This window comes from Neodiprion virginianus, chromosome 2 (assembly GCF_021901495.1).
Source record: "Neodiprion virginianus isolate iyNeoVirg1 chromosome 2, iyNeoVirg1.1, whole genome shotgun sequence".
NCBI classification, from domain to species: Eukaryota; Metazoa; Arthropoda; class Insecta; order Hymenoptera; family Diprionidae; genus Neodiprion; species Neodiprion virginianus.
Window position 1 is genome coordinate 5932755 of NC_060878.1, and position 24889 is coordinate 5957643.

At 35.5% G+C, this 24889-nt stretch overlaps 1 protein-coding gene across 10 annotated transcripts; it reads left to right on the forward strand.

Moving 5' to 3' along the window:
* Positions 1–692: 692 nt before the first annotated feature.
* Positions 693–19713, forward strand: LOC124298294 (H(+)/Cl(-) exchange transporter 3). 10 transcript variants are annotated; one of them, XM_046750109.1, is made up of 13 exons: positions 693–858; positions 1432–1480; positions 4862–4986; positions 8265–8463; positions 14935–14961; positions 16061–16410; positions 16887–17048; positions 17147–17434; positions 17548–17730; positions 17839–18053; positions 18438–18998; positions 19083–19460; positions 19586–19713. In XM_046750109.1, the coding sequence occupies exons 3-13, from the start codon at positions 4876–4878 to the stop codon at positions 19674–19676; spliced, it is 2565 nt and encodes an 854-aa protein (XP_046606065.1). In that variant the 5' UTR covers positions 693–858; positions 1432–1480; positions 4862–4875; the 3' UTR covers positions 19677–19713. The 10 variants fall into 10 exon arrangements, with proteins under 10 accessions (XP_046606065.1, XP_046606070.1, XP_046606064.1 ...); XM_046750114.1 differs by lacking the exon at positions 4862–4986; XM_046750108.1 differs by lacking the exon at positions 1432–1480.
* Positions 19714–24889: the final 5176 nt, after the last annotated feature.

Consider the following 24889-nt stretch of genomic DNA (forward strand, 5'->3'; position numbering starts at 1 on the left):
GAGTCAAGAAGAGTATCTACTATACTCACGTTCGAGATAGCCTCCAACCATGATTGCTCTGGCGGCACGATTGTTTCTACATCGGTAAGAGCAGTTCAGAAAACTGCAGTGCCTTCACCGTCCCGCTGTTTCAACTAGTTTACCAAGTAGCTCAAAGATGGCGTCACTTAAGGAAAGACCTGATAAATTCGTCTGAAATTCATACACCAGGCAGCGGTAGAGTTGCGGCAGTTGCGGAAATATTCTCAAGTCCCTAGAATATTAAATGCTCGTCAGAGTCAATGGCGTTTCGTAGTTTCGAAATACCTGTGTATGCAAATTGTGAGATTGTAAGATTATTGTCAGTTTCAATCCCTCTCTTCGTCCAGTAATTCAGTAATAACGTTCCAACTGCGTGTACGAGTCCATTTTCCCTAGGAATCTGCTTTTACCGTGGGTTGAAAACTGTGGAAATAGCATTCAGTACAGCCAGTCGAAAACTAATCTGCGCACCAAATGCGACTCTTCCAAGATCCTGCATCTGCCATTGATTGAAAACTGGGGAAATTACACCGAGTGTGCACCGAGCGTAGTCAACGAAAAATACAATTCGCTTGCAGGTGTCATCAAAATCTAGGGACCCTAGGGTGTATTGTTGTGGGCGTTTATGACCTGTCTCATCTATAGAGCGCGTGCTCAATGCTCGATCTATCGCGAAAGGGGAGTTGAAGCGACTAGCATCTCGGCTACGTGCCTATCGCATCCTCTCACTTGAAACGTCGTAGATTCTAGTCAATAAAATACCAACGCATAAGTAATGATCTAGTGAAAAAAGTGTTCTCAGATCATCAGGCGTGTGCACTATCGGTCAAAAGAAACGTAATTATACATACATAGCGTGTAGTCACGCATCTTTCGTACGTGTCTGCGTATACCTATTGTACAAAATACATAACTGTCATAGCTGCATGCGCGTAGTGTTATTATTAATTTAGTAGCCGATTTGAGTTGCGCGTGGCGCTGAACGGGCAGGAGGGATGACGGTGGGTGACTGACGGAAAAAGATTTATATATAAACAAAAAAAAAAAAACATAGTAAAACAAAAAAAAAAAACAAAGCCAATGGCGTGAACGAAAGCCTGAAATTTATAAATACAAAAGAAGTGTTGACTCTGCCAGTAAATAAAAATAATTGAACCCTTGACAAAGTCTGTCACATGATCAGAGTGGTTATGCATTTGCAGTTACCTGTAGTGCCGTCGCTTCCGTGAAGAGTTATTATTATTATTTAATTGTATGCACATACTTGCATAGTGTAACGTATTTACTCTCTTTTCCATCCTGAGGATAGAATTATATTTTGGTGAATCCCTTCGCGTAAAATAAAACATACCTACCCACCACTTGAGCCATAAGTTTACCTTACAACGTTAGTTATTTTTGTTGGTGAAGGTTAAATGATACCCACGGAATTTCTACCTGTGGATATTTAACAATCATGGTGAGTTGCTTGCTCTTTGTACGGTGATATTTTTCGATGGCACACAGTGATACTTTGCTCTCTTATCTCTCTTCACGTACCTACTACTATTTGTTTTTTATGTTTGACTTATCCACCACGTATACGTGTCGTGTTGCCTGATTTGCACAGGGCTGTTGTGCATCATCGCATACACGCATAATCATCAGCTAGTTTTTTCTAAACCTTTTCTACACTAAAATAGTCACACAATTCTTCATACATCGTTGCGGTTCTCCAATTTCAACTCCTTCGTGGTCGATTATTTGCTCGGATGCGTGATTCTGTTGATTGCATCATTCGCCTCAGATGTGATAAACGTCATTTTGACCAAATCATCGGTACATCCTCGAATGTAGCGGCAAATAATATCATTCAGTTTCGTCGCAATTTTAAACGCGATTTGTTAGAATATTTATATGCGACTCGCACAGCTGTCAATGCGTATCAGCCAGTCGCGTATTTCTTGGTCAAATTTTCATCTGAGGATTATCATCCCGATCCGCTAATCGGGTCACTGAATGACCAATTTGACAATAAAAGTTTACACTAGTTACAAAAGTTCAAATCACGGTCGGATACATGCGATCAGTCGGATTCGCTTTGTAAGTGCGTAGTTCTAATGTTTTTTTTTTTTTTTTGCTTCAAGTTCTCGACACCAGAAACTAGAGGATTATGCGGTGTAATATTAGAGTGGGCGAAGTTGTTCGGTTATATATTGTATAAGCGGATTTGTATTTGTGTAATACGCTCCAAAATCTGATACGTATTTTCATACAACTCGCCTTTTCCGTTATCTTTGAACCGTGGTGTGTATATGAACAAAATAAAATGAGATTGAAGCTAGTAACATTATCGTAAAGAAACATTTGAGAAAAATTGCTATTTTCTGAGTTTTACTATGATTTCTAAGGAACTAAGATTTCGAAATATGAGTGTGTTTTGTTTTACTAACGAGGTTGAAGCTAGTAACGTTATTGTAACGAAACATTAAGAAAAAAAATCACTATTTTCTGAATTTTATTAAGGCACTGAGATTTCGAACTGTGGGAGTGTTTTGTTTTATTATGGTTTACCGAATTTCACATAATTCCAAAATCGCGAAGTAACGGCATTTTCCTCAGCATGAATCGTTACGATAATGAAATTCACAGTTAATTTAGGGATACGCTGATTGTCGTGCAACCAGATCCACGGTCGAGTTTCTGGTGATTGTCGCGATTCTTGACTGGAATTACAATCAAGCATGTACCGTCAAACTGCATGTTACACACTTGATTCTAATCAAGAGTCAAGGTATATACGGGACATTACATATCAAATTAGCAGCCCACATACCTTACCCTCTTCGATTTTAATCATTTTTTACTATGATGCTTGTAACGACCCTAAAAGGTCTCGGAATTTTTTATCAAATTTTTTTAACCACCGGTGAAATTTATAAAAAACAATCGAAAAACCCATTATGAAAGCGCCATTTTTTTTAAACCTGAAAAAATTCACAGTTCACAATGGGATCTCAATATTTGCCAACTTTTTTTTCGCAAGTTTTTCCTTTATCCGTGACGGAATTTAAATTTTTTTGCTTTTATTTTTCTATTCCTCAATTTAAATAAATCACGGAATCATGAAAATAATGTGATTCTGCCATATGTTTATATCGAGGCACATAAAGAAAAAAAAAAATCAACAATTCCGACATAGAAAATGTAAAAACTTGCCAAAAGAAAACCATGGTTAATATAGAGATCCCATTATCGTTCGGTGCTCAAAAATTTCATTTCGAACCATGGAATCAGTGTGAATTTTTTAAGATTCTTAAGAACGGTGTTTTTGTCATTGGTTTTGCAATTTTGTATTTCACCGGTGGTTAAAGAAAATCTGAAAAAATTCCCGAGACCCTTTTGGGTCGGAAAGAACATAATACCAAAAAATGATCAGAATCGAAGAGAGTGAGGTGCACAGACTGCTGATTTGACGTGGAATGCCCGATACGTATTGCGAAAATATACCAGTGGCAGGTGTTCCAACGCTGCGTTGAGCACGCTCCGTGTTTCCTTTTACGAAATTTTCCCAGAACCGATAAAAACTCGGAAGGCTATTAAAGAATTCTTTACAAAAATTGACACAGAGAGAAACTCGTCAATCCGTACGTAGAGTACAGAATTGTAAGTTTAAAAAATCGCGGCATAAGAATCTTCTGCTAAAGGAAACTATCGAATTCGGTACAATTTCTATTATCCACACATATACATACGCATGCTTCCGGCGAGCGTGACAAGTTTTTTACATCGGTAGATCAACACGCTTATCATTAGGTCAATAATAAATTAAGCGTGTCAAAGTTCCTTGCACCTCGATCACGGTGCTTTAAGAAATCGATATAGTCATTAGGTTTTTTCAAAACCCTCGTTTACTGCTTGCTGTACACGTTTTAAATTATTTTTTGGAGTCTGGAGACTATATATAGAAACAGGTATAGCAGAAGGTCTTTCATTATTTACTCTAGAAATGTTATCGCAGAATTGCTCAAGTTGAAAAAATTAGCATTGTCAGCAGTCTCGAAATACGTACGCAAGCTGTAATATCCCGTTTAAAGCATTCTTAAACTTTTGGTTACGAATTTTCGTTCCCTTCTCTTTCTCTGTCTCTGTCAATCTTAATAGATTAGATAAGAAAATAGGTATATCAGCTGTCTGCATTGAGAATTACGTACAACGTCGACGATTCATCTATAAAACTGAGATATACATTAATAAACGAAAAGTAATCCGATAACCGTAATTTTGATTTCACGCGTTTAATAGCTGTGAATATAGATACGAAAACAGCGAGAACTTGATTCTAAATCAAGCTGAAGTTAGTAAGCTTAGCGTAACTAAACATTGGGGGGAAAAAAAAATCACTATTTTGCAATTTTTTAGTAACTTTGAAGTTACCAAGTTTTGAAAACGTGAATTACTTTTGAGTTATTATAATTTACTGCATTTCAGAGATTCCTGAAATTACGAATAACGGTTTTTCCGAAAAACGAATAACTACAATAACGTTACCAACTTCAGCCTCGCAATTCTCAAGCATATGAGAACGGTTTAACAAATCATTAAAACAATTTAATTACACCCGATTCAGCGATTCTGACAAATATGTTTATTTTTATTTTAACACGAGCATGCCGATATTCGATAAAATCTTTTTACTATGTATATTTAATCCTACCTGCCCGAACGTGTTGTTATCTCGAACCTTTTATCGTAGACGTACGACAGGCATGTATATGTGATTATTGATAGGGAATATCGTCCTGAGATGTGTTTTTTTGTAATCCTGCAAGACATGTTGCCTGTGTATATGTAATAACAGTTGTACGCGAAACGATGGAGAAATTTCCGCTGAAGGGTACGGTAACCTCGTCAACGGCAACCTCGTCCTTCGGCCCTGCACAGTTGAGCACAACGCCCACCATGTATCACTCTGTCGATGCCAAGGTAGGCATCCGTTACTCGTTATTCCATTCTCTTTCTTTCTTTCTTACTTTCTTACTTTCTTACTTTTATCATCCTCGATTCTCATTTCACATTTTATTACAGGTACAATGACTAAATATTATCTTATCACACTTTATTACGAATGTATATTTGTATATATTTGTTATTACACTTGTTTATTGTTTGGCGCGCATGAGGCCTTCCATTCATAAAGAAGCAAGGGAAAGTTAGGTTTGTCAGTTGTTTTTTTCACTACCAGAAGTGAAAGACTTGATAAACCTCACATGAGGAGCGACATTATTCTGCAAAACTTTTAACCATCGGAGAATTTTAATCTACACCGATTTAGATTTTTTTTATTCAGGAAAAAAAAAGAAGAAACTGTTGAATAATTGATGTTGTGGAAAAAATGAGAAAGTCAAAGGTAATATCTCGGAGCTTCGCGGAAAGATTGAGCATATGAGCCATATTTTCTACTGTATTATATATTATACATTTAAAAATGCTCGTTCAGTTTTCATCGCATGAAAACGCCTGTGGATAAATTCATCGAGTTTTGTGAACAGGTTTTTTTTCCGGCAAATCAGCTGAAAATTACTCGAATCTAATAACGTATAAGTAATCTAGATTTTTTAATTGAGATTGATTGATTTTATTCGCCAGAAAAAGTGACGAATGGAAGGCTTGTATGATTATCTGTACAAAGTTGTGTATGCATCATGTACATAAATATCTGTTTCCCCTAACAACTAACACAAAATGCTAGCATTCCATTTCTATAATTTTTATTTATTTTCCGCATTTTCGCGGAATATGAAACGTCGTAAATATTGCAAGCCACCAAAATATGAGGTATAATAATATAAAAATATGTATGTCTCTACAGATTGATACGTCGTGATATATAATGCAATTTGTATATTTTAAACAATGAGAGATTCGTTAGTTGTTCACTGCATTACATTATATTTTTATTTTGTAAATAACGAAAATCGTATTTCACGTGATTCATAATTCTAATCGCGATCGGTTTACAGAGTTTTAAGTGCTTAAATGCTTTGACTACCTGCAAAAATATCAGACGAGATAGGTACGTATGTAGGTTATACGTATATACAGGGTGTCCCATTTAAATTGACACAACAGAATAATTTTCAGATAGTTTTGAATAACGATGAAAAATTAACATTGGTAAAAAAGAATGTAAAAAAATTCAGGAGTGCTTTTTTGTGATTGTAGAATCGTCTAAAAAATCCTGAAGAAAATTGAAAATGGTGAGGGAAAATCATAGGTCGAGTTGACATGGAATGCCTCATATACATTTATTCGCGATTCAGAAACACAATGAATAAATTGATTTTATCTGGAATGTAATTAGCAAATTCAACGAACAACGTTTTGTGAAACGGTATTTTTGCTTGGTTTTTCCTTACTTGTATGTTTTTGCATAATTTCCGTAGCGTAGTCGTCTATTTTCAATTGAGGAACGGCTGCTCCGCATTTTTTAGCGAGCAACGATGTATATTACGCACCAAAAATATATTTTTTGAGCCGACGCCGTTCGGATAATTGAGGGTTCGGATAGTCGAGATTCTACCGTACACCGAAACGTGCACAATAATTTTTGTTACCAACAATAAAACCACCCAGTCTGATTTATCTGGTATTAAGTACCGGGTGGTTGACTTCCTGATGCAGCCATATGTGATTTATAAGGCAAATATCATACTTTTTCCTCAATCTGTGATCTCTTGGTAGTGTTTGACCGGTTTTAAAATTTCAAGGCTCGCTATCGCGTTGGTATTATAATTTCAATCCAAAGTTTCCTCTAAACTCAACTGAATTATACTTATAGCTTGAATTTCGACTGAGTAATTTAGAGTAATTAAACTGTTTTACACGTCTAAATTCATTATTATAACGAATTTCAGCGGAAACCACTATTCGAATTTTATTATATGTGTAAAACTTCGCCCATGGATAACATAATTACGTTAAAAAATTAATCAGCGTTACAATAACGCGAGTTTATACCTTGATAACAAACGTAACGAAATTTTTAACATGAATTATAATTAGATAACATCAAACTTTTCTTTATAATTTACCAATTTTATAAAAAAAAAAACAAGTTATACATACATTTATAATTATTTTACAAGTGATTGTATAAATTGTACAATACACGCCATTTATCATCCGGTAGACAGGGTATCGTATAATAATGCGCATTATGGTGGACTTGAGGAGATTAAATTTCAGAGAGATAAGCGTGAATTAAAATGGAATATGACTACCGACTTCTTTATCCGAAGGAAATTAATTGGATGGATATTCTACGTAGGTGACAGGGAGGTCCATTGTTTTTACTAACATCATACCTGTTCATTGTTACTTATCTCATTAATAACCGTTGAAACCTTTCTGTTCACCCAATTGAAGTCTTGCACGATAATGAATTATAGGTATACACATATACTCATATAACATACGAATAAAGGTAAGAGTTGGAAAATAAATAGTTTTTATCATTACACGCGTAGGTATAGCTGTTTATCGCTTTTAAATCTGCACATTAACCGTTAACAAAATTTATTTACCTACTTGCTTACGTGAGATACCAACTGTATTACTTTAAATAAAAAAAAAAAAAAAAAATTCAATACCGCACGGAAACCATTCATGCCGACGAAACTTTAGTAAAGTATTAAATATTTGTAATAATTAGATTCAAATAATAAATATCAGCTTGTAGTGCGGCTGTGCAATGACAAGAATCAATTTCACCTAAATATTTTTTTGTTTTGATTTTTTTTCATACTAACAATAAATGTGATATGTCAAATGAAGCTTAGTGCGTGTAACAATTAATATTAAAATTTCCATAGTTACAATATGAATGACTTAGTCTTATCGAGGAAGTTTTTTTTTTTTTTTTTTGCATCATATAAGTTTAATTCAGCCACACGAGCTTTCTTTTGCATTGCTTGGAAGACAATAAAACTTTTCAAAAAAAAAAAAAAAAACGACTGAATTTTAAAGCTCGAATAAAACTGTATACGTTGATCTTATTTGAATATATTTGTTTGGTTGAGATAAAAAACTGTGTGTGAAAAAACATGTTGACGGCGCGGCAGCCAATTGAGGCGCTAATCCATTTATCAATTTGATGGTATACAATTAATAGACAATATCCGTCTTCGATGTTTTCACACTGCGAGCCGAGTCAGCTTTAACAATACCTTAATCGCGGGGATCTTTTAAATTGAAATTTACAGAACGGAAATGGAGTAGAGGGCGGAAGTTTAAGCGACGCCCGTTTACGACCTACGGGCCTTACCAATAGGGGAGCGATAATTAGTAGCGACGAAGACATGCAGCAGGACGTTAATCACCATCACCACGGGACGTCCCAACTCTCTGGGAACAACGCCTATCTCGACCGTAACGTCAGGCTAGACGATGGAACGTCTCACTGTGAGTTTGCCCTTTATATTAATTTTCATTTTATGCGGATATCTTACAGTTTCGTTCGTATCTTCGTGGTTATTATTGCGGTCGTTTGGAATGATTGTCCTTCAGACTAGATTGTGGAAAGTGGCTTTCGGCACATTATTGTAATTTCAAAATGCGTCTATACCGTTTATAAACTTGAATAATGAGACAAATTGTTATTAATCCTACACAAGTTACAAATATAACGTTTGTAAAAATCTTTAAATTTAATACGGTGATCAATTGGTTTTAAATATTGTTAAGAAAAAAACAATAATAATTGGATCGAATAAATGATACATGCATATTAATTATATTTGAAAATTGAAATTGGTCGAAAGAAAGATATCAATTACTTGCAAAAATTGTAATTAAATTTAAATTAACCAATCATTTGTTATAAATGAAATTTGCATTTTATTTCGCGCTAGTTACGAAACAAAAATTTAATTTGTATAAACTGAAGTGTACAATTGTACATACACGTGTAATTTGCAATTCGAATGTAATTAATTATAAATTGTAATTAAGCGATGCCCGATAGTGCGATAGTGATGTTATTTGGACTCATTGCTACTATCATCATTATCATTAATATTTTTACAAACGAACCACAAAGATTGCATAATTAATAACAAATGCTGAATGTTCGTAAGGCAACCGCGTAATTGCATGTAGAACAATAGATACATGTGTTTATGAGAGAAAAAGCAGTGCACCTGAAAGTTGCGTAGATACAGTGTCTTATAATCGGTTGTCGGGTCGACAAAGCAGATTTCTGCATCTGGTGATCGATGGATTAGTGCAAATGAGTATGTTCCACTTAACAACGATTATAATTGTCGTGCCATCTTCGAAATGCATCAGGTAATCGTTTATCACGATTTTTTTTCGAGTCTTGTATGCGTACGTGTTTGTGAATCTATTTCAATAAGAACGCCTATAGTTTTTACATTTTTTGAAAGAAATTTGAAAAATGATGTGCTAGATAACAGTTTTGAGCTATAGTCGAGGAAATGGAACTGAGTTTTTTTTTTTAGACAAAAAAAAAAAATAAACAAAACCCGTAAAGTAGGAGTTGGAAAATAAATTGTAGTTTCCCATTTTCCAATATTGAAGAACGCAGAGTTTCGGATATTCTTCACAGCAGTCTGATCGCAACGCTTAAGAGAAGTTTATTGTGCAGTAGAACCTTGAAAATTCGTTTTAGCTCATACATAAATGCATGGCTTGTCGCTCACAGCGACTTTAGCTCATAGCGGAATGCCTATAATACTGATAGGATCTGTAATGTTACATCGAACGCCAATAACCAGGGATTACTTGATATCCACGTAAATCCGAGGGAGTATTTTATTCTCAAATAAACATTTTTAATTGATTGTAAGTCGGTCAAACATGTAACAACTTATCAATTAGAAATTTGATTCGTGCATAAAACTACGTTCCGCTCACTTCTACCATTAGATACTTGCATATTATATGACGGTTGGCAGGAAAAATCTAGGGACACTTTACGCCCGAACAACCGATTGTTCTCCAACGCTTGGCAGCACTGACTCGAACGTTATGCAGGGTGTTTATGCGTAACCTACTCGTATCGGTGTACCACATACATTTGCGTACACGCGTCACGTATTTACGTATGCCTTGAGAGCAAGTTGCGATCAGTCGACGCAAAGCGTTCGCGGTTCACGGTTCGCCGCTGCCGTTCATGCAAACGGCCTACGATTATTATACTTACGTATTGCGTACCTATATGGTAGACCTACACGTGTTTCGCTCAACGCGTTCGCAATAATTATTTTTGCAGCGGTGGAGAAACTTGCATTATAATCTTACAACTTTTCAATTTGTCGGTGTAGGGTTTTTTTTTCTTTCTTACCGACCTAAATACTCGTACTGTTTACTGTCTTGTCCGATCGACTCTGATTCCGCTCAAAAGTTACTTTCAAGCCGTACAACTGAATGAAAGGTTTTTCACGGTTCAACGAACGATTAAATTAATAGATGTAGTACGGATAGGGAAAGAATGGAAATAGGTAACAGACATTTGATAGTTTCATATCCCTGACTTGACTCACGGAGGATAAACTCTGTCGGCATTCCTCAGCCTCGATACCTGCTGCAAGGGTTAATAATGAATTTCATCGTGTCAATATAATTCGACGAAAATATTGTCGTTAGATCAGAAGAAATTCAAACAAACCAACGAAGAGTATCAATATCCTTGTTGCACGTTACGTTACTTATACTCGAATGTATAGTTATCGAAACTTAAATTTCTCTCCACATTATCGTACGATAATTCTCAGTATACTCAAATCGTTCGTCTTTTTTCTAACGATTATTATACATCTATAGCGAGGCAGGTAATTCGTCAGTCACAACATATTATCGCGAGATCCGTGGATGCCGGAGAGTCTGGCGGTGGAATCTGCAATTCGAGAGTCGGTAAAACCGGTTCGACGTTTGGAAATTTTGCCACATGCATGTCAAAGCTGTTTCTCGTTCCGGTTTAAAATAGGAATTGGGACCCTGTGAGGTAGACCATGTTACGCACGAATATCAGCTTGTGGTCTTCAAATCTCACGAGATTGAAGTTAGTAACGTTATCGTAACGAAACATTGGAAAAAATCACTATTTTCATATTTTCACACCATGACATTGAAGGAACGAACATTTCAAATAATTCGAAAATCACGAAGTAACGGTTTTTCCTCATCACGAATCGTTACGATAACGCTACCAACTTCAGCATGGTCAAATCTTACGGTTCTTGTCATATCGTGAGCTAGACAAAGTAAAACCGATCGGGAACCGCGTTCTGACGGTTAAGGAATATTAACCCGGTTCGATTGCACCAGTTTTTCCGCCGCTATCTTCAGCCTACTACCTACTCGATACAACCGCTCCAAATTCCCAGAGTGCAACGCGTGATGTGTATCAAGTGTGTGAAGTGAGCCACCAGACAGTTTGAACAGTGCTGCGCTGAGAGATATTTTCTTATGTTGTGTCATGTCGACAAGTACGGCAGCCGGCAAAGTGGGAGTGAAACGAGTTCTTCCTTAATGAGATCCCGGATCGATTGCGCTGTTTTATCTTTTTTTTCTTGTTCAAGGGTTAAAATCGTACATTCGTATTTATTTAGTATCACCAAAACTTTCCGGAATATCCCCAGACTCTTCTGTTTCTGCCTTTCTTACGATATTGATGTTGTTTTTTTTTCCAGCGTTCTCCTTTCTTATCTTACTTTCTTACTCAATGGCTGCAGGCGAATGTTTTCACCGTCAGTACTGCTGAACGTTCGTCGTGTCGTGTATACGATTGGAATTATATTTATTACTATTATTATCACTGTTTCCGGAATCGACAAACTTGCAATAAAAACGTAATGAATTATTATTGTTCGTCTCATTCAGGACTCTTTTAGCCATTTTTCATTACAAAAGGAAAAGAGAAAAAACTTGTTGAAAGTAACGAGTTATCAATCGAATATTTGATTTTTTCGGAGTGTAATAACGTTCGGCAATTTTAGGACTGCAAACTTGAGGTGGAAATTGTTTTTTACGATATTTGTTATCACCGGTGCAAACTTTGGAGTAAAATCAACACGCCGGCCGCTGTCAGACCCACTTTAATTTTTATTTTGACTCTTTGGAAATATTTGGCGCTCGTTCGATATCAAATTTTATTTTACGCCAAATAAAGTAACAGCTGAAATAGCTGAAGTGGAATGTCGCCTTTAACTGATGAAATATCTTGGAATCCGGTCAACGAAACTTGAGAGTTTCATGCGCGGCAAATAAAAAAAAAAACAAAAGGTTCTGAATTTGATTGTCTTTTTTTTCTTTTATTTCGATATTAGTTATATACTGTGATCATTTACGATTATCCGTCCATACTTCTCCGAACCATAAAAATGATTCCAGTCAAAAATATGAACTATCCTTAATTGTGAGTCAATTCTATGCATAATTATCATCGACTTGTTGTAACAGATGGAAAAATTTCTTTTTAAAATCGCATATAGCGATGTGAAAAACAAAACTTCTATCCATAGACATATAATTTACATTTTTAACGAATTGCGTTCCGTAGAGAGACCAATTATTTTTTAAAAAATTTTGTACTTTCAAAAAACTAGTGCTCTAAAATGTGACGTGCAACGTCAGGTGTTTGATGAAAGAAATTGATTGCAGATTTGATGTTAAGCAATCTCATTCGACGTGCTACTTATGGTATCGTGTACGTGTTGTGCATGAGAATATGCCAGGCTACGGATATCTCACAGTAACATAATTTATACGCAACATTCGGATATACGTGCGATAAACGAATTTTCAAACCTCAATAGCATACCCTCATTCTGTAAAGTTGACAAATAAGTAGCAACTATGGGCTCAGCTGTATACATAATGAAACGGTGGTGTCACTTGCGTTCCTACTCCTGATCTGTATCTCCGCCGATAAATCGTCCAGACTTGATGGTATACCTACATTATACTTTCAGACATTCGACTGTTTGAATTTATCGGCGAAATACAGATTGATCCGTGAACCAAATCTCTCCTTTCACTATTCAAACTATCAACCATAACTTCCGTTGGTCTATAGTGTACAGATTTCCCTCTTATATGCCCTGAAATGATCGCTGGTCAGTGTAACAAGCACGGATACGTATAATAGTACTCTAAAGTAAAAGAACGACAAGTGACCGCTGATGACAATGTGAAATTGACGAGGTAACCAGTACCGTCTAGCGTCTGTAATAAATAACAACCGTGATCGTTGTACGCAACTCATCGAGCATCGAAGCTATTCCGTGAAATAATGAAGAAGAAAGCTTGATAACTCTACTAGAACGCCGAAATCAGAGTGCTTGGGAACAGGAAGCGTTGGGGTTGATGTGTCGTTAGTGTGGGTCGAAGTCCCGTATGAAGATTGGAAAGTGAACTTGTAGGATTTCTTGGGGTTGGTATAGATCGGTTGTTGGAGGAGGAAGAGGAGGAGGAGGAGACGACGACACCAGTCGACAGTCGGCAGGGAGAAAAAGGGAAGAGAGACACTCTTCCGATCCATGGGAACCGGTGTTTTGGAACAATTCACCGATGTCGCGCGATTATGCATACGCCTACTCAAAAAGTGATTCAACATTTATTTCATAATCCGTATCTGAGTCGAGTCGTTGACGTTGACCAATTCGGAGTCAATTCCAATGTCTTGGTAATGCTGCAAGGTTCAGCCGAGCGGTGAATGCCTCAAATAAAACTTGAAGTCTGATATGATATGAAGCGCGTTCGTTCATTCTCCAGTCGAGTATATTATCTTTACTCAAATATTAATAAAATCGGTTTTTCCTCGGTATTATTTCGTCGATTTAAACTAGCAAATACCAGAATTTGCCCGTTGACGATAATCCTGAAGTTATTCGGTGATGAATTTTTAAAAAAAAAGTAAACCGTCCGTTAATCGATGCTCGGATTTCTAATCTAGATATTCGAGGCGCTCTATAGATATTCATCTCAGACTACGCGGATCTTATAGATTTCTATTAAATTTTCTGCAACTCCTTTGAAATGGAATTATGTAGAATTAAAGTTTACCACTTGATGAGAAAACCTGCTTTTTAATCGTTGAAAATTTTTATACCTGAACTTTTTTTTTGATTCCGAAAAAAAAACGCAAGTGTTCTGAGGTGGTGAACTTTACTTGTTTTTGTATTACAAAGTGATTCCGACTAACAATAAGAGGCGTATCTCGCAAATCTTTGATGTACAGAATGAAGATAAGATTAGATATTCAATATTTCGAATTGGTCAACCTCACAATTAGAATGTCGTATATATAATTATCTTACATCAGTCATGGTATCGTGTTTTAACGCGAACGGAAGAAATAATGCAACAAGAGAAGAAGAAAAAAGTATAGAGCGAAATGTCGTCGATGTTCGTTGAATATTTTCGCATCGCCTCTTCGTGAAATCTTATATTTGTGCAAGTAATCTGCGGTGATTGCAAAATGCGGTTGCGGTTTAGAATAATACAATTCCTACGGTATTAATCCTTCGACTTTGCAATAATTCTTCAAAATCGATTCGCAGATTTATTATCGTGTTATAACAATTGTGCAGTTTGTCCGTCCAAAACTCCTGAAAACGTATGCAAACACAACGCAAAGTATAAACAATAAAGTAACGAATTTATATTCGGTACGGTGATTTATTGCCGTTGATATTTTTTACGTGCAAATCACACAATTCACTGCAGGCATATTTGAAATAATGATTGTTATCATTATCGAACAATCGTTAGGCATCAGTTTTGATTTTATGCAACTAACAATATAAAATTTACAAATTTAGGCAAAATCATACGAATTATCTTTTCCTATGCAACTAATGATTGAAGAGAATATTTTAAGAATTCAGAGCTTTATTCTCTATGTTCAAGGTGGGATTACTTTTTCTGGGATGCAGGGTAAGTCGATTTCGAAAGGAAATGACGCTTATCTGTACGCTTACTCTGCATGGAATTAGATGTTGCTGTTAGGAAAGAAAGAGAAAAAAAAAAAAAAATTCTACAGTGTACATATTTGTTTTATTAAGTGGCGTTTAAATTTTTTACTATTATCAACCTTTGACTTTGCTCTTCAAATTATAGGCTTACCGGTAGTTTTTATCTTATTTACAATTATACGATAACGATTGACGAGCTTATTTATTGTTCAGTTTCATTTTTTCTCGCTATTCTTTATTCGAAGAATTTAAACGTATTTCGCTCTTATACAGTTTGATTGACATGCAGTGTGTTGTGAATTTGAACTCAAGGCTATATGTATAGCGAACCAGTAGAAAATAAATTTCGTAAACGGTAGAAAAAGTTTATTGTAATATTAATTCCTTGATTTTTTAATCGTTCGCTTAAAAAATTAATCTCGTTCGCAAAAGTTAATTACAAATTAATGTGCAAGTCCTCGGTATCCCTATTAATTGTTAAAGTTCATTGATCTGATTCGCGCGTTGTTAAAGAAATAAAAACAGATTAATAAAAAAAAAAAAAAAAAAGTCGTAATAATAATAAAAATAATATTAATAATAATCATGTGTCTGCATTCATTCACAACTGTCGGAAATCAGCAACCAATTTACTGTCACAAATTTCGCAAGGAAATTCCGGTATCGATGTAGTTATGCTACGGTTGCAGCAATCGTATGAATATTTTATAGAAGATGAAAATGTCGACGTGTGCATTTGACATGCGTACGTGAAGTAACTCGTGACATGTATACATCGAAACACGGGGTTTTGTTGTACGCTCGAATGTGATGGAAATTATTTTTTTTATACCTTTAACAAAGAAGTGTCAATTGCCTTAGCGATTACAATACATTATCACATGCATACCTGTGTTATTAAATGCTATTAACTTGATTGGGCCGTGTTGAAATTGCGAATTTTAAAAGTTCAAATGCGCACTTGAGCGCATCTGGGTGAATATGAAATAATCGCTTGTACACGTGTGTTTATTAATTATATATATGTATATATGTATATTTTTTCTCCTTGACACGTGTAGTTTCAGCAGACTCGGATGACATTCCCGGTATCGGTCAGTACGATGACTTTCACACTATCGACTGGCAGCGCGATATCGCCAGGGATCGTATGCGTCATCGGTACATTGTTAAAAAGAAGCATGATTCCATGTGGGACTTGATCAAGGGGGCCCATGACGCCTGGTCGGGATGGCTCTGCGTTTTATTCGTTGGATTATTCACGGGGGTTGCCGCTGGTGTGATAGACATCGGTGCCTCGTGGATGACCGATCTCAAATTTGGAATATGTCCTCAAGCCTTTTGGCTCAACAAAGAACAGTGCTGCTGGAGTTACAATGAAACTACATTCGACGGTGGAAATTGTTCACAGGTCAGTAGTACGATACGCAAATGCAATGAAAAAAAGTCACGAATTTAACCGCTGGATCTCACGTATTACTTGAGCATAATTTGAAATAACGAGACATTAATAGGGGTAACTTAAAGGACTGGAAATCATTTCGAATCACTTGAAAACATTAAATGTAGTATGGAAGAAATCGCGCTACAAGTACGAAACAACCGTTGTACTGACGTGCAATCGGCAAGATTTTATCATCGACCAAAGTAACAGGAATATTGTGCGGTGCGAAAAAGCATTTCCTTTTCCCACTTGTGTTAATTCTGTAAGACTTTGATTCGCAAGTATGAATCTTGTATAAGAATATCTCTTTTAAAAACATCTTTTTGCTGTTGGTGTAGGAACTTGAAACGGTTTTATAAAGCTCAGATATTTTTTCCTCTTATGTCAGTTAGAAAAACAGTAAAACCCATTTGAAAAACATCATTATTTTTTTTTTTTTACAGTGGTGGACGTGGCCTGAAGTATTCAGTCAATCGAAGACTGGAGCCGGATCATACGTAATCTCTTATATGTTTTACATAGCCTGGGCTCTTTTATTTGCTTCGTTGTCAGCCTCGTTAGTCAGAATGTTTGCGCCTTATGCCTGCGGTTCTGGTATACCTGAGGTATAGTAATCATGAAAATCATCAAGTATTTGTATCATTACAGTCTTAATTTAAGGCAATTTGGATAAAGCGTTTCGATAACCCGATTAATTTTCCAGATTAAAACCATACTGAGTGGGTTCATAATCCGCGGGTACTTGGGAAAGTGGACATTGATAATAAAATCCGTCGGTCTCATTTTGTCCGTATCGGCAGGTCTCAGTTTGGGCAAGGAGGGACCCATGGTCCATATAGCATGTTGCATCGGAAACATATTTTCATACTTGTTTCCAAAATACGGAAGAAACGAAGCGAAAAAGCGTGAAATTTTATCCGCTGCCGCTGCTGCAGGTGTATCGGTTGCCTTCGGCGCACCGATTGGTGGTGTTTTGTTCAGTTTAGAAGAGGTAAGCTGTGGTAAAAAACAAACGCCTTGAAAACTTGAATTTCTATAAGAAAAATATTACAGTGGGATAAAACGTCGAGCGAACTGTAATTGTTTTCACCACTTTATTTACAGGTCAGCTACTATTTCCCGCTGAAGACACTATGGCGTTCCTTCTTTTGTGCACTCATAGCAGCTTTCGTATTGAGATCTATAAATCCGTTCGGCAATGAACACTCGGTACTCTTTTTCGTAGAGTACAACAAACCGTGGATATTTTTCGAACTGGTTCCCTTCGTGATGCTCGGTATAATGGGAGTAAGTACTTAGAAAGTAACGATTGTAATGATTGCTTTGCCAGTGAGTGGAACAAAGTATGTATCGCAATTATTTAAATTACTTAACGAAACTGATGAATTGTTTCAGGGTATTATTGCAACGTTATTCATTAAAGCAAATCTGTACTGGTGTCGTTATCGAAAAACATCTAAACTTGGTCAATATCCTGTGACCGAGGTTTTGGTTGTGACTGTTGCTACGGCCATTATTGCTTATCCAAATCCTTACACACGAATGAATACCAGTCAGCTGATTTACTTATTATTCAGCCAGTGTGGAGTATCTAATGCTGATATGCTATGGTGAGTATGACAATTGTTTGTAGACATTTTATATGCAACGAAAATAAGCATCGAGTCACGAAAATTGGACTAACGATATGCCTATGACATATACGACTGAAAGAATTATTATTATGTCTTTGCAATTCGCAATTGTGGTTTTTCCGAATTTTTTCCATGCTAGAAATTGTTGATCTTTTATAACTTTTTCATTTCATAATTTTTTGTCTCTCCGTCACAGCTTTGAGGTGATTTTATTTTTAGATTCGAAGCACTGTAATTGGATTATATCTTTACAGCCAAGTGTTACTAAATGTAGATATCGATGTGCTTAGAGCCCTGTTGGAAAACCTGCAATCGAAATTGCAGCACGACCTAAATGAATCTGAATTTTCTTTTTTGCAGCGACTACGACAGAAATTTCACTGACGTCAATTCTGCGATTGAAATAGCAGCTGCTGGTCCGAGAGTTTATCAAGCAGTTTGGTTGTTGGTCTTAGCACTAATTCTGAAACTGATAATGACCATATTTACATTCGGTATGAAAGTACCTTGCGGATTATTCATCCCGTCACTTTGCCTGGGTGCAATAATGGGCCGCATCGTAGGCATCGGTATGGAACAACTCGCATACAAGTACCCTCACATTTGGGTGTTCAGCGAGGAATGTTCGACTGGCGTCGATTGCATAACGCCTGGCCTTTATGCCATGGTTGGGGCAGCTGCAGTCCTGGGCGGTGTTACAAGAATGACAGTGTCCTTGGTTGTTATCATGTTTGAATTAACAGGTGGGGTCAGGTACATTGTTCCCTTAATGGCAGCTGCTATGGCAAGTAAATGGGTCGGAGACGCGTTGGGTAAACAAGGCATCTACGATGCGCACATCGGATTGAACGGATATCCATTCTTAGACAGTAAAGACGAATTTCAACATACGAGTTTGGCGGCGGACGTCATGCAGCCAAAGTGAGTTGAGAATTTTTAGGTAAAATTGGACAAGTTGTTTTGTGATTATTTTTTCTGTATTTTATTTTTTATCATTCTTCTTAGGCGCAACGAAGCTCTGAACGTCCTGACTCAAGACTCTATGACAGTCGACGACGTTGACACTTTACTTAAAGAAACTGAACACAATGGTTTTCCAGTCATTGTTTCAAGAGAATCGCAATACTTGGTAGGCTTCGTGCTACGCAGGGACTTGAATCTCGCCATAGCCAATGCAAGACGGCTAATGGAGGGAATAACTGGACAGTCACTTGTCATTTTCACAAGCGGTAGTAATGTTCAGACGCATGGTCCACCCCCACTAAAATTGAAGAAAATATTAGATATGGCGCCGATCACTATCACCGATCAAACGCCGATGGAAACCGTCGTCGACATGTTCCGTAAACTGGGACTCAGGCAAACGCTCGTCACGCATAACGGGTGAGAACTTACTACACAATTAATTATAATGACTATTAAAAAAGTAATTATAACAACTCGCTTCATTCTTCAATCCTATTTACAAAGTATCTCTGTTTGACCAGATTACGTATTTTCTTTTTCAGGCGGCTTCTAGGCGTTATAACAAAGAAGGATGTCTTAAGACATGTCAAACAACTTGACAACGAAGATCCGAGCTCTGTTCTGTTCAATTAAATTGTAATTAATTAAATCGCGAAATTCTTAAACCTTATCCTGGTTATATTGTTGTTATTTTTATTAATTACAATCATTCGATTGTTTTTACGCGTGTTATAACTGACTTCCAGGGCCGTTGCTCCTCGTTAATGAATTTTAGTATTCATACAAATTTCTTAAAGTAAATTGGTCACGTGATAATAGTAATAAATAGATATTTTTTTTTTTTGCTGTATTAATTTCAACGTTTCCAAACCTCGGGGAAGACAGGAAATTTCAACTGTTGTCTAAATGTGTTTCGTTAAATTTTTCGAATGAATGAATGATATTCGGTATTATATATATATATGTATAGTCATTGTGAACTAGTAATAATAGTTCAATCCTACGATACGATTGTTTGCGCTTAACTGAAATTCCTACCGGTAAAACTACGTAGTCTTATCAATTTTTATCTGGCATGCATCTGTCGATGTATGTATGTATCTATAACAGCCCGCAATTGTATTTTATATTCAGAGTATAACTTGAGGTAGCTCAAATTTTAAATCACATCACCAGTCAATGCAACGTGCTAATTTACAGGTATTACCTGAGTATGCGAATGTATATACCTATACACATACCTATATACACGTTAGACTGTATCTATTTGCATAATAATAACAAACGAGGGACCTTTATACGATTCCTCGTAACCCTAGTTATATCAGAATTTAAAAATTTTTTTTGTTGTATTTTTTTTTTTTGTTTATTCGTTTACTCGATCAGGTTACATATGATTGAAAGTAAAAGAAAAGTCCGTCGATGAAGTTCTAGGATTAAAATTTACGACCGACGTATCGAAATTTCACCGTTACCTGTGCATGTAAATTATATTTTTCAATTTTCCACTTGTATTGTTACAATACTTACTATCAATACTATTGTTACTGTTGGCCGATTTGTGTACGTATTGATATGTCGTAAACGTTTTGCTTAGAATGACACTAGGCCGACCATGCTGCATTGGTTGTTGACCAGAGTATAATTAATCAAGATATATACCGAATCTTTGAAAGTATTTAAGCCGATATAACGGCGATGGTGAATCTGTCCGAATCCGAGAAAAAGAAATTAATTAATGTTTCAGTCGATCAATATTCATAGATATAAATATATGTATATAATTATAATTTTAGCCATCTGTGTATAGCAATTACATATGATCATACCTAATAATGTTTACGGTATTGTAACGCAATTTTTTTCATACTAACTTGTTCAATTCACGGTTGACTCACATTCTTAAAATATCAATTTCCCATCCATAAACTAAATATGCAGACATTTTTTTTTCCTATATATTGTTCGTTCGTGTCACCTGTACAACTGCAGCTTATTATTAAAAATATAATCGTTTCGATAAGAAAACGAACGAAAGATAATTGAAGCCGGCAAAAATGCGATAAGAAAAAAAAAATTTATCTCTGAAATTTATAGTAGAATACCAGTAATACTCGAATTCGTTTGCGGAAATTCATTGTCGTGAAAAGTTTTTCATTTATCTAAGAAACTGATAAAAATTAAAAAAAATAAAAAAAAAAAAAAAAACAACAGCGACAACTGCGATTATTCTCAAAAATGGCACAACGAGACGTGCATTTGCTTTGCACATTATTTACGTATAATGACGATGAAATAAGATTTGCATATTACAAGTAATGATAATAATAATAATGACGCTATTGATTAATGTGTGTGATAAGACCATGTGCATGTATTCGTAGTAATTCTAGCCAGTGTACTGTAAACAATTTTAAATGAAACGTGCAACTTGTTTATTCTTCAGATTTTACGGCGTCGGATTGCAAAACTGTAATTAACGTTTTTTTGGAACTCCGTTGCGGCTCGAGTTTTACACAAATGTACAAATTAATTCGATACAAAATAGTTGAAAAGTAAAAAAAAAAAAAAACAGAAATATTCAGACACAACATATTACAGTAATTCTACTCAATAATTTTACGACGTAATACTTGTTCAATGTGCAAACAACAATTTCCTACATATGAAACGTGTTTAAGGAGAAAAAGGAGATCATAGTAAACTTTAAAGCTTGAAAGATGAGGCGTCGAATATCAGCCACTACAAAATTCTGCCATTAAACTGAACGAATTTTCAATTTCATTCAATTGTTCTGTTTTATATTTATCCGACCTTGTTTCAAATGTCCGGAAATCACGGAATAGTCGAGAAACAAGTGAAATAAAAGTCTGAACTGAAACGAATAAACTAATGAAACAATTTTGAAAATTCGATGCACTCTGCCTTGGATTGAATAATTTTTGGATAAATTTGGAAAAACTTACGGCGTATTAAAAGACAAGTACGATAATCTTTTCCACTGTACGAATGTAAAATGAAAAACAAAAGGATGAGGCTTTAGACGAAGGAAGAAAAAGGGTGAAAAAAGAATCAAGAGACGTAATCGAAGACTATAAGAATAACGACAAGAAAACGAGGATCAATAAACGAATCCGTTTACTCGGAGTGTAAAACGGTCGAAACAAAAATTTGAACGGCAGAACCTGAACCTGAAAGCTAATGATTACAGAGTCAAGAGAATAAAAAGATTCTAAGTATGTTGGTACCTGTTATATACACTGATATTGGTAGGATTTGCAAATGTTTGGGGTGATGTGATATTTAGTGGTAATATGAAAAATAGAAAAATGATCTAGTGCTAAAATGGAGAAGTGAAGGGAAAATACGCAGCACAAGTAATGCGAATGAAGAATAACCGCATCAATGTGTAAGAATAATCAAAAAAAAAATAAAATAAATAAATAAAATAACAACATTGATGATATTGTTGCAAAATGAACGGTGCAAAAGAGAAAAAGATTCCCTGAGCCGATCCAGAATTTGTCATTCGTATTTACGGTGTATCAATTCACGGATGGAAATCTGATTGCAAATTATTCACAGCCTTATAATTTTTGTTTCTTTTATTTTGTGATCATCGAACATTTCGACTTGAAATATATCTATACACACTAATAAATGAAAGTGATTCAGATTTAAAGGGTGCATCAATTTTACACGTTACTTATACCGTTGTTCGTATTTTTATTTTTGCAATTTTTATTTATTTTTTTTTCGTCACTTATCAAAGAATTATTAGTGAGTGGATAAGCATTATATCATCTTCTGTTGTGTATACCTATAATCAACCACGACCTGAGAAACAGTGACGTGATTTTGACTCCGAGAGATAAAAAAAAGTGTTTATCAAATTTTCAAATTCCGTATAAAACAATTGTTTCAGATTTCATAATATTTCGTAAATATTTTCCTTAGGTACTATATCATTGGTTTAGAAATACGTATCTGCATGTATGAAAACAATTGACCTTTTTGGTAAGTATATACTTATATGTATACACGTATGTTGTAAAATACGTTTTTTTCTACTCGGCCGCGACGATGTTTATATTAAATATAGTATACGGTAATGAACTGAATAAATTCGTATAAAAATGATGAAAGTTGGATTGATAGTAAAATTGAATAAGTTATCGTTCGTTTTCGGAAAGAGGTAGAGAAAAAAAAAAAAAAAAGAAAAACGACGACTGTATAACGATCGAAGAAATGACTAGGAACTTTAAAAGTGTAAAATTAATCAATCAATCAACAACAAGCGGATATTATGACGCTTTTTGAATATACATATATATAGAATGTTATAAAAAAAAAAAAAAAAAGAAATCACTTCGTCAATCAATCTTAGATTATGCGTATAAACCCAATCGCTTTATCCAATTTAGACAATACGTTTATAAATAGATATTAATGCTCGTAATGTTAGTCAAAGGAAAAAGAAACAAAAATGATAGATTATAATTGCCTCCCGCTGGAAATAATCTTTGGACGATAATTCGTGTATTAAGTTCTTGTAAATTAGTAATACATATAACGTATGTATAAATTGTAATCCAGAGTTTATGGTAACCGGTAGTTTTTCTTTTATTTTTTCAACTGCCTTTATCGATCATTCAAGTTTTGGATTAATTACCGTGTAGAATCTTCCAGTTCTTTTGCCTCGAGATAACGTAGTTTATTACGGAACATTATATAATTTACTTAACACGTGGCATATGGTATTCGTTATTCGTACGGTAAACAGGCAACAACCTTTGGTCCGGAATGTGAGTTGTTTTTTCTTTTTTTTTTTTTTTTTTCCTGGTTGGCCTAATCATCGATGTATCTTTTTTTTTCCTAATTCTCACTTGTTCATTGACCCGTGTATTATAACCAAATATTTAAATCATTAAGATCAATTTTATAACATGGCCCAACGCTCTAGTTACGCAATAACGACAAACCTTGGTCCGAAAGTATTATATATTGTTTATAGTTTGTTGGCAATCAATTGTAAATAAGATAATGCACGCAATACACGCGTGTATTTATTTCGTCGGCGTGATTTTAAATCCATCATGTTTTCGAAACCAGTTCCGAGGCTCTACAAATATGTACTTGTCTCTCCGCAACGGGGTTACCTAGATTTTTATTCCCGGTCGTATGAATTTTCTTCGTATTTCTGTTTAACACGTGAATCGACGTTCCAAATTGAAAAAACTTGCGACGCATGAATACTCCGCAATCCCGTATCGGATCGCTAAAATTAAAGAAGTAGGAAACGAGCAATATACTAATTATTAGCTCAAGTATAGCCGGGTACGTGCAATATCGGACGTCAGAAAAGAAGCCTCGGGATAATTCGAAGTGCGCGCAGGCTTGTTCAAATTTATTCGAATGTTCTCACGTTGTCACTGTTTTTTCATTATCTATTTAAAAAAACAAATTTAACCGACTAACATTCGCCGTTCATGATTTTAGGGAAAAGATCTTCACCGGAGTGTAAATATTAAATAAAGTCTTATTTCGATGGACGCGGAATTTTAATCAAGTTTTAAAGTACGAGACTGTCAACAAATCATACGTAATTATGTCCGAAGATATTAGATACTCGTTATTACAGACATGTGCGAGCGTATATTAAATTGTTACACTTACCTTCCTGTGTATAACTTTTGCGTATCGCTGCAGAGATAATTATTAACCGATCTGGAAATTGTGCGCCAATTGGCGACCCTTGAACCGAAACAGTCACGATTAGTGACACCCGCAGGAATCGTGCTCGTTGATAAACTATAGAAATAACACACGCTAAGGCGAAGGGTCAA